The sequence below is a fragment of the Xenopus tropicalis genome, chromosome 6 (assembly GCF_000004195.4).
Source record: "Xenopus tropicalis strain Nigerian chromosome 6, UCB_Xtro_10.0, whole genome shotgun sequence".
In the NCBI taxonomy this organism is placed as follows: Eukaryota; Metazoa; Chordata; class Amphibia; order Anura; family Pipidae; genus Xenopus; species Xenopus tropicalis.
The window spans coordinates 32,243,607-32,255,279 of record NC_030682.2 but is presented as its reverse complement, the minus strand read 5'-3'; the positions used below and the strand labels follow the sequence as shown (position 1 = coordinate 32,255,279).

The 11,673-nt window shown below is 38.1% G+C and overlaps 1 protein-coding gene across 1 annotated transcript in view; it reads right to left on the bottom strand.

Moving 5' to 3' along the window:
* Positions 1 to 3,460: 3,460 nt before the first annotated feature.
* Positions 3,461 to 11,673, bottom strand: part of vps50 (VPS50 EARP/GARPII complex subunit) — a 105,516-nt gene continuing 97,303 nt past the window's right edge. The window contains 5 exon segments of the mRNA NM_001114244.2: positions 3,461 to 4,782; positions 6,038 to 6,227; positions 8,269 to 8,390; positions 8,562 to 8,720; positions 10,358 to 10,454. Of these exon segments, the coding sequence (NP_001107716.1) occupies positions 4,663 to 4,782; positions 6,038 to 6,227; positions 8,269 to 8,390; positions 8,562 to 8,720; positions 10,358 to 10,454 (688 nt within the window). The 3' untranslated portion in view covers positions 3,461 to 4,662.

Genomic DNA, 11,673 nt, shown 5'->3' with positions numbered 1-11,673 from the left:
CTTTAGTGAATCGGGCCCTTCATGTGGTATCTTCCACTTAGTTCTATATAGGCCATGACTGAATAATTGTGAAGAAAGCATTTTTTTTGCATTTCCAGGATTCCGGTTGGATTAATTTACCTATGTCATCCAGGGAGCCCATGCTGTCTATCTGATTCCACTTACACATCATGATTAAAAGGAAGAAATATACTGTATTTGTCTTGATGAAATCCATAGCCATCTGGCTCTTGAGCTAGTTACATTGGTGAACAGCAGGAGGGGAAAAGAAGAAAACAACTGCATTATCAGCAAGGCTCTCATACGGCAAGAAGAATAAAAGAGCACAAAAGCAGATCTTTTGCATTCTGTTTAGCTAGATTGGATACATACCCGTGAGGGTTCGGCATATTGGCCTTCATGGAAAGAGATGCTGCTCTGCTCCTAATAATATACAGGCTAAAGGATCAATAATATTATGTAATAGAGGTAGCAGGCAACATACAGTTGACCTCAGCAGGCCTAAGGTGTGTATGGCTTAGAGTGCAATATGACTATTCCTTCAGTGATACACTCATTTTGTAAATAGGGTACTCAGGCTATCATAATCCTCTCCTCTCTGCATGGGAAGTGTGGCTGCCCTAGCATTTGTATTAACTGAAAGGTACTCCAGCCTGGTAAATTGCTCCGAGCTGAGGCCACGCTAATACTAACCATACGCAATGCACCTATTTTGTTGCCTTTGTTATTTTTTTTGCTATGGGAACTTTAGAAGCTTTTCCTCTTTCAGTTTTGGAATAAACAAAGTAGAATGTACAACCCACACACAGCATGTTCTACTTTCTTAAAAGGGAGTTTGATTTGGGAAAAGTATGATCCTTAGTCCTACGTTATTGGATGGACCATGCTGAGCATTGGCCACCAGACCCATTCCTTGCTGACCATTTTAATTAAGGCTAAGATGAGCCAGCCGTGTCCCAGCTTGCCATATGACACTGTTGTGGCCCGCGGCCTCTGCAAGTCTTCTGTCTGAAAGGTGTGCAAGTCTCTGTGCCCCGAAACTAAGTGCAGAGATCTGTGGAAATGCCAGAAGAGAAGAAGCCAGTATGCAAAGTCCAGCATTTTCTTTTTGTACTTTGCCCTTAAATTACTCCCTTATATATTGCACTTCAATCTCCTGCTCTTGGTCTGTGTGCTAGCACTAGCCTACACAGTGTAGGAGAAAAATGATACAAGTATAACATTAGGCTGATGTCAGAAATAAAAGAAATCTAATTTATAAGCCAAATAGTTATGGCACAGTTAATGGCTCTAAATTGCAGGTTTGATCAGACAAAAAAAATCTCTCTCTGAAGCTTACGGCTAATGCCCCAAGGGGTAATTAGAAATCAGCCTTGCTGACGTTTCATAGATGTTTGCTTGTACATAGATGAGGTAAAAGTTCTAAGGCTGATGTCCCAGGGGGAGATTAGTGGCCCGCGATAAATCTCTGCTACCAAGGGCGACTAATTCCCCCTGGCAATAAAGGGAATCGGCGGTGGAAAGGCCTACATATTGCTTTGTTTTTCAGAAGTCAAGTGAAGTTGCCTGCAGGAGGAATCTTTGCGCAACTTCATAGAAATGTATCGATGCATAGGCCTTTCCAGTTGCGATTCTCTTTATTGCTGGTGGAAAGGGTTTTCAGAGAGATTAGTCGCCCTTGGTAGCAGAGAATTATTGTGGGCAACGAATCTCCCCCTGGGACATCAGCCTTAAAACTTTTACCTCATCTATTTACAAGCAAACATCTATGAAACGTCAGCAAGGCTGATTTCTTATAGTCCCTCATGATGTAGACTTTCAGGGCTTATTTATGAATGCAGGAGCATCTGAGCTAAAATGGATTCAATGCTGGGTGCATATTGAACTACTTGTGTCCAAATACACTTGTTCCCCTCTCTTATAGTTGTGCCTGGCACCACCACCTCCTCTGCTAAATTACCTATTGACGCTGGAACTACTGACACAACCTAGCTTTAATTGCATCAATAGGCACAGCAGACTTGCACCCCAAAATCCTACTCTAACAATATATGCTGGAACAAACCTTTAGCCACAATTTGTATCTGATTTGCAGGTCTTCATTTAAAGGCTTTGGGACTCAACAGCATTGAAATGCAACTCCCCATGGGCCACAATGAACTCTGTTGTAGGGATTCACCGAATCCAGGATTCGGCTCAGATTCAGCCTTTTTCAGCAGGATTTGGATTCGGATTTTGAATCCACGCTCCTAGCCAAACTGAATCCATAAAATCATGTGACTTTTTGTGGAAGTTAAAATTTTTTGCAATGCTCTTTAGTCGTTCATTTCGATATTGAGCCAAATCTTTTCAAAGGATTTGGGGGTGCAGCCCTACTCTGTTGTAATAAACATAGCAATTTGCACACTGCACTTGTAAATTAGGGTTTTTAAATGTAACTATACACTGTGCATTTATTGCATCATTGCTAACCATCCCTCTAGCATGTGGATTTCGTTTTCTGTGATGGTTTTTGTAGTGCCGTTTTTATTACTAAATTATACAATGTACATTGCAAATAATTCATTTTTCTGTTTAAAATTTTTTTCTTGAACCAGCAAGTGTATATTTTTTTAGCTGTAATATTGGTGTGTAGGCACCAGTGCATTGTGCCTGAGTCTGAGCTTTCAGAAGGAGCCAACACTACACATTAGAACTGCTTTCAGGTAACCTATTGTTTCTCCTACTCAGTGTAACTAAAGTAACCATGATTTGGCTGAGCTGGACTTGGATTTTTACTATTGAGTGCTATTCCCTTATCTACCACTAGGTTCATGGGGGTAATTTTAGCAATGCAGGTAGGTGTCAGGGAGCAGTTATCTAGCAACCTTCCCACTGTTCTGTTAATAGGCTGCTGGGGGGAGGGCGTGACATCAATCTGCAGCACAACAGTAAAGAGAGGCTAAAGTCACATGACTGAGGGCACCTGGGAAACTATGAATATGTCTCGCCCCATGTCAAATTTAAAAACTAAATATTAAAAAATCTGTTTGCTCTTTTGAAAAATGGATTTTAATGCAGGACTCTTCTGAAGGAACGCTATTGCATTTTGTAAAAAAAACCAAAAACGTGCTTTCCCATGACAGAATCTCTTTTAAACAAATCCCTATAAAATGTATGTTGCATGACTGATTGTTTATTAGTTTAGCTGCTGTCCTGGCTCAGTCTGCAGCATGGATTAGTACTAATTAAAGCATCTAGTTTGGTCTTTCACTAATGCCAAGGCTCATGAACCAGAAAAAAATGCTCTCCATTTGATGCAGCCATTCATAAAATGAACAAATTATTTAGCAAAAACATTTCACTTGGCTCATTAATAAAGGTCAAAGGCACCATTATCATTATCACTGATAAATGTCCCTAGTGGCAGTTATTACTTCAACCAAGACCATCATTAGAAAACACAAACAACACACCATTTCTTTTAGTCAAGAGTCTTTTAGTACATAGCCAGGTTTTTATTAAATATGGTCATGTAGTCAAGGACGGTTCCAATGTCCTGTAAGTCAAGTCTAGTTATAACAGTATAGCGCATACACAGCTGGGGAGAAGCTAATGAAAAGGAATACAATCCTGTGTAAGTGTAATAATCAAAGAAAAGAAACAGCATCACAGGACCAATGCTGTGTCTTTCCTATAAGGATTTATAATAGGTGGAACTGTACAGAATCCTTTCATTCAATAAACCATACAATACTGGTGCACACAATCAATTCATTGCATTGTATACAGCAATATTCACTTGACAGCAGAGAACACTTAAATACATACCAATTTAAGAATTCTAAAAGGATGGCATAGTAAGTGATTTCTTTCCAGGAAACCATGGTGATCCCTGAAATTTGCAGTTAAACTAAATAGGAGCTTCCATTTTTAACGCAGTATTCGTGTTCAATTAAAATCATTATTAATGGCTATTTTACAGTACAGCTGCTCAGCGTGACCTGCACAAGTCCTTGTTTTTAGACAGTATGTGCACTAATAAGAATAAGCGCTCATTACATTACTTTATAGTGCAAATGGGAGTCAGACACAGAGCAGAATTTGCTCCTTTAGCTCACTGAGTATGGTATACTGGAATAATGGAAAAAGAGTTTGGACAGTGACAGTAATTAAGGAAAATCTCTGTTTATACACCCAATTCTGAAACCAAATAATATATTAAAAGACTGTGAAGGATAATTTTACCATCAAGTAGAAATCCATGCAGCAAGTTCAGGACTATGTCATTTTATTCTAAATTGTGCAGAGTGGTACCAGGGCCAAACCCATGGGTTATAAATTACATTTACAGTAGGTTATTGATCATTTATCAACAGGAAAATATCTAAGTTGTTGGTTTTGGTTTGGCTGGCATTACATTGTTTTGAACCCCACCATTGAAGAGAAAGTGCTTTGTTTGAAACATCTCCAGATGCTTTATAGGTTTAACCATTAAAACTGGACCGAATGGATCTCATGAAGACTAGCAGGAAACAAATCAACACACATAATTGTATAATATAAGTGAATTAAAATGAAAAAGACACCCTTATCCATTCATTATAGAATGCATTCAGTGTAACAGCTGAGCATGCATCCCATCTGGTAGCATGATTTTTGGGTGAGAGGATTCCAGGGCAGTTATCTTTTTGGCCTGTCAGTGTCATCGATAGCGGCTAGGAGCTTCTGCCTGGCCTTTTTATTGATATGGGATCCAAGGCAAACGTTCACCAGGTTTGTCAGCTGCTTGGTTGAGTATTCCTAGGGTTACACAGAACAAAAGCGGTAATTGGACAGAGCATTCATGCATAATCTCACAAGCATTATCAACAGAATACTGTATTTTTATTCATTCTAATTATACACTCCAGGTTTTGCCACTGCGTTACTCAAAGCTCCATATTAAAAGTTAACTGTTTACATTTCCTTTTGCATGAAGCATAGATCATTAAAGTACACTTACTCCCCACTTGCTTTGCCCCCCTATCTTCTGTGAACACATTACTGACTAAACTTGGACCACTTTGCTCTTCTGCTCAATGCTTTGCCTGCTTTCCGCAATGCAGTGGTGATTTGTACACTGAATACATGGTATTATGCTAACCACACTGTTAGGGACACAAGTGTAAGATCGGTTCATCTAACAGATTTCATCCCTGCGTCTGCCTGTGTCACATGTGTGTTGGCAAAGTTTACTGCCCATATAATGTTAACACAATTTCTCTTTCTACATTCTCTGTAACCAGTGTTAGGCTGACAGGCCTGCAATGATTATTCAGTTATATGGCACTTTAATATCACTTTTATGCCAAATGTTATTATAGTATTTTATAGGAGAAGGAAGCGTTAAATTACTGGGGGGTGATAAAGTCACCCGAGCAGTACTCCTGTTATCAGAGAACTGCTGTTTGTTCCTACCTTCTAGGTTGTGCTACAACTTGGACAGATTCAGGTGTTGGCCACACACTGGTAACACGGGATTTATATGAGCAAACCTAGGCAAACTGAGTAAATCCACTTACACCATCTATAACTTAGGGTAAGCATAAAATATGGAAACTGAAAAGTGTGACATAAACTGTGGCTCTTCTTCAGGAATGTGTCTGTACCTGGTGGAACTGCAGAGAAAAATGTTTTCCCCAGACTGTGGAAATTCAGCACATAATTATTTATTTTTCTATTGGCCTGAAAACTGCATACAACATAGTTTGTTCTGGTACTTTCATAGTGTACACGTTATGCATGGGTATGATATGCCATTGTATGTGTATTGTGGGCTCTGTATCATAAAGTTACAATGGGCAGCCAAGGCATACAGACAAGACAGATGCTTGAAGGTACAGGCAAGTGGCACTTCCATACCCACAAGGAATCTAACAGATTGCACAGAAAATAAATCATGATTCCCAGTATTTTGTACATACCATATAGTTTGTTATGTCATTACGCTCTATGCTTAACAAAAGCTTTTGGCCCTGGAAAATACTGTACTAAAAAGACAAACACAAAGCATTACCCTGTGCTCTTTGATCCAACGTTCCATGTCATTTTCCGTCAAATAATAGGCCTTAATATAGGTCTCCACAAACTCCTTATCAGGAATCGGCCTGATGTCTGTGAGTTTTTCAAGTTTCATCAGAAACTGCTGATAATCCAGCTGCATTAGAGCGCGGCCTTCGTTGCTGCACTTCTTCACATTGGCATAGCTATGGGTAAAAGCCACACAATAATAAAAGGAGAAACATAAGCACCAAGTGGTTTGACTGAGGAAATGTTTACAATAACAGAATGAAGACATATACAAGTAGGAGTTTTTGAGTTATTTATCATATCTTGGTGAGTTTTGCCTTAATCATTCAAATATACCTATGTATATAGTGGCCTTTATGCATGGGGGTGGGGGTAAGTGATGTAAGTGGGCGGGGGTCTATCATGTACTCATTGAGTTTCACTGCGACGGTGATCATGACTTGAGTTTGGCACTACGTATAATGACAAGGGGCCTGCATGTTATAGCAGCATGCTTGCCTCAGGCTGGGTTCTCCTGTTAGCAAAACACACTGAAAAATGAAATATATTTATACATTGTCTAAATAGCAAGTATTATATGTTAAACAATTGTTTTTATCAGTTTTAATGAAAACTGATAACTGGGCATGCCATATGTTGCAGTACTTACACTCAGAGTGCTGCAATAGCTGATGTTACATTACTAACATTACAGATATACTTATTGTACAGCGCTGCGGAATATGCTGGCGCTTTATAAATAAATGTTAATAATAATAATAATAATAATGGGTATTTTGACTGTAACAGCCTTTTATCTTTCCTTTCTGGCAGCCTTGATGATATGGTCACTTTGTGATTGTGTTTCCCCAAGCTCACACAGCCAATCTATGCTAATCATTTAGGACAGCTCCTATTTAAACCACCAATAAGAGAGCAGCACTTCTGACACAGGCGAAGGAATATTGTTTTTAGAGTAACATATAAATAACTCCATGCCACAGAGCAGGGGAATAAGAATATATAATTTAAAAGAGCAGCCTATAAGAAACAGTAAGTGAATATAAATACAGGTATTGGATCTGTTATCTGGAAACCCATTATCCAGAAAGATCCGAATAATAGAAAGCCTGTCTCCCATAGACTCCATTTTAATCAAATAATTCAGATTTTTAAAACTGATTTCCTTTCTCTCTGTAATAAGAAAACAAAACATTGTATTGAATGCCAACTAAACATATAATTAATCCTTTTTGGATGCAAAATAATCCAACTGGGTTTAATTAATGTTTTATTGATTTTTTTAGTAGACTTAAGATATGGAGATCCAAATTACAGCAAGATCCCTTATCCGGATTACCCTTGGTCCCGAGCATTCTGGATAATGGGTCTTGTTCCTGTAACAAGACTATAGGGGGAAAAGAAGAGTCACTGGTCTATATTAGGGCTAATTTAGGGATTTTGAAATATGAGGGGAAATATAGGGATTCTAATATTACTATTATGTTACTTATCATACAATAAACTGTTACATTTTATACTTCAAGCAGATGCTAAGGCATCCATTCAGATTTTTAAAACGTGTGTTTCATCTTAAAGGGGTTGTTGAACTTAACTTTTACTATAACGCAAAGTCTGAGACAATTTGCAATTGGTCTTCATTTTCTTTACTTTCAGTTTTTTTAATTATTGCACTTTTTGTTTAGTAGCTCTCCACTCCCTGGTTGCTAAGGTAGTTTGCACTCTAACAACCAGATAACTGCTGAAACTCCAATTATTAGAAAAAATAACTTTTAACCAATTGAAAGTTGCCTAGAATTGGCCATTCTATAAAAAAAAATAAAAAAATTAACAAAGTTGAACTGCCCCTTTAAAGAACAAGAAAAGCCCTACTGCGGAAGTGATGCCACACGTATGTGACGGGGGTAAAATGCACTGGACCCCTCACCCCCCAACTCCACTGCTGGATTTCCACAGGTAGGCCTGGTGGCTAGGGAGGGTTTTTACTGTTTTCATTTTTGAAACTATATTGATTATACAGGCACCCGAGGGCCACCCCTGTAAGGCTGCTTCCCTAGGCACAGGGCCTCGTGTACCTATATAAATATGGCAATAAAAATCACTTCATGAATATACAGTATCTTATAAAAAGATTTCCCATTTCACAAATATGGGTTGGACACCAATGTAACCTGCCTTTGAGATGAATTTGTCACATTTGAAAAGAAAGTTTCTCACCCTTCCACCAGTGTTCTATTCGCAAGACGAATGCAATGTTCCCAGAGAATATTGGAAACTGGCAAAGGGATCCGGACATGTTTGGAAAGCTCAGATAGCTTCTTATTAAACTGTTCGAATTCCTGGAAAAATCAATGTTCTTGTTAGAAGTATATAATGATAATGTGCATAAATGGAGTGAGGAAGAGATTGAATCAAGCAGGCAATATAATAACTATAATAATTAATAAAGGATCATGCGGTTAAAGAGGCTAAATCAGTTGATGGCACGCAGGCAATAATCAGCTAAGTACCTTCAAAAGAGCATCTACATATAGGTTATGTTGTGACATGATTTCCTTTACATCCCATTTCACATTGGCCATAAGAAGCAGCAACTGTTCATAGTCGATGGCTTTGGCAGCAACGATCCAGTAAATTGGCTTACGGAGTTCGCTGGCTGTAGATACCGTCTGGAAAAAAAATAATAAAATACAATCAACAGCAACTAACAACAGTAAATACAGAGCATGCAAGGGTCACGGGTGGCAAAAATGATGTGAGAAGAAAGTAATGAAAAGCATGTATAAGGGAGAAAAACAAAACCATTTCCAATACAGTACTAATAGGGAGCATTAAATGAGTGCTTCCATACTATAGGTACAGCATTAAACCCATAAGGACACCAACTTCATGTGGAGTTGTACTGGAGGGAGGGGCATGTCCATATTAATGAAATAATTTGAAATATAAAAGCATATTTCCTTGTTTTCCTTGTAACCATAAACAGTACCATGTACTTGATCCCAGCTAAGATATAATTAATCCTTATTGGCAGCAATCCTATTGGGTGTATTAAATATTTAAATGTTTTTTTAGTAGATATACAGTAAAGTATAGTAACTAAAATTATGTAAAGACCCCTTATCTGGAAAACTTCAGATCCCATTCTGGATAACAGGTCCCATACCCGAACTTGCTTAAAATTGATTCAATGGCAAATGGCATTCCCATATTTTGAAGCTATCTGGATAATTGGTTTCCGGATACTGGTATGGGACCCATTTTCCAGAATGCCTGGGACCTGGGGGTTTCCGGATAAGGGGTCTTTCTGTAATTCGGATCTCTTACCTTAAGTTTGCTAAAAAAAGTTATTTAAACAGTAGTTAAACCCACTAGGATTGTTTTGGATCGAATACGGATGAATTATATCTTAGTTGAGATAAAGTACAAGGTACTGTTTTATTATTACAGAGAAAAAGGAAATCATTTTTAAAAATGTGAATTATTTGATTAAAATGGAGTCTATGGGAGATGGCCTTTCCGTAATTCGGAACTTTCTGGATAATGGATTTCCGAATAAGGGGTCCAATACCTGTAATAGATCCCATATCTGTACAATCATACATATATGTTCCTCCCTACTTATCTCATCAATATTTTCTACTTTACTCCTCTACATAGCAGGGCCCTGCAACCTTTGAGAGGGATACTGCTTTCTTCACTTGAGACCAGAAAAATATATTAACAACAATCATAATATGAGTACCTTTGTTATACTAAAAAAATCTAATACTGAAATACTGAAAAATATACCCTAAGAACTGTTTGAATTTTAATTTATTTTCCATTAATTGGCACACAAGCTATGGGGACAGATTTTGTTTTACCGAGCTATATTTTATACTACGATTTCTGTAAGAAAATGTTTATTACTGTATCTTGCTTCATGCATATCAGCTAACAGCTCTAATAATGGAAGAGTCTATGATGTGCTGGCAGAGTGAGCAGGTTCGGTTGAGCCAGCGGTAATACTTGGCCTTTGAATACAACATAGCAGACAAGTTACGGGGATAAATCCTTTTTGTATACATTGTTAGCCAAACAATGAATAATTTATTTAATAATGTGACAAACAGCTTCAAAAGGGAAAAACAGACAAATAATAATTTCATAGAACAATCTCCAGGAGACAAATGGTGCCAAGGACAGAATTCATAGGAATAAAAAAGGAAGCAGTACAAAAATATGTGTCACTGTCGCATCAAGGAGTGACAGCAGAGCTTAATGTTCTTAAGAGCAGGTATAACCTGGCACAGTAACGGCTAACCTGGGAGTAGAACTGCTGAAGGAAAGGCTTTTTAGCTGCTGGCATCACAGAATCAAGATGCGTCTGGAGAAATTCAAATTGTTCAGCCAAGAAAACTCTGAAAAAAGGAAGATTAGACAGTTATAAATGAGTCAATGCAGTATTGGAAAAGCATTAGTGCGCTAGGATGGTTTGCTAGGTTCTGCTGGGAACGGCAAATACCCCATTGCATGACCTTGACAAGAGCCACTCGGCAGCCTGCTTGGATGATTTTTGTTTTCTTATAGTGACACCGAGTCTCAGTTAATTTAAGATCAGGGCTGTGACTGCTCATTGCAACACATTTATTTTTTTTTTGTTCTTGAGCCACTCCATTGTGACTTTGGCCTTGTGTTTCGAGTCATTGCCCTGCTGAAAGATATGCTTTTGGGCAAATCTTGCTTCCATTCTTCCTTCTGTTTAAACAAAAATGCCCAGTTGCTGGTGAAGAAAAGCATCAGTATGCTGGCACAGTATGTCTTCAAGGTGCACTGCACTCAAATATAACTTGAAAGCATCCCTAACAGGGGGCATGTCCTTTCTGTGGATGATTGAGTTTGGGCGAATGGTAATGGCACTAAAAATACTGCACCTGTGTCTAATGCAATCGTAATAGAAAAATGAATCCAAATGCAAAAGGCAGATATTCATTTTTTCTGTATTTATTATGCGCCTGGCCCCCATCCCCCATATAAAGAATATGCCCTTGTTGGGCATGCATTAAAGGAGAACTAAACCGTAATAAAAATTAGGCTAGAGATGATGCACTTTATATTTTGGACTTTAATACGAGCCCAAGGGCTTGCAAAAGCAAGATGCTGCCCAAGACTGCCCCATTTTCTTCTCCATGCTATGGACTGCTGCTAAGTTATCTGAGCTTAGTCAACAGTATAAATCCAGCAATAAATTCATGATACAAGGCTGATTAGTAATTTACATTAGATTCTATAGCCACTTTTAGACTTGTGTAGGCCATCTTCCCTAGTCATTATAAATGCATATCTCAATATACAGCAGGAACAATATTAAAGGGTCAAATGGCGGGTAGTTATAAAAGATGTAAACAGAAAATAAATGGCCACAAATAAGAATAGAATTTGCATTTAGTAATGTAATATTGTCCATTAGACTGATATTGCATTGCAAATATTAATTGTGCATTGTGAACTGTTTAAGGCACGCTTGAAGGTGGTGTAATCTTTTGGAGCAAACATAACTACATTTTCATTATAAAGTTTTATTACATACACTGCGCACTGTCGCAAACAATAACATTCACAAACCTTCTTCCACTGTCG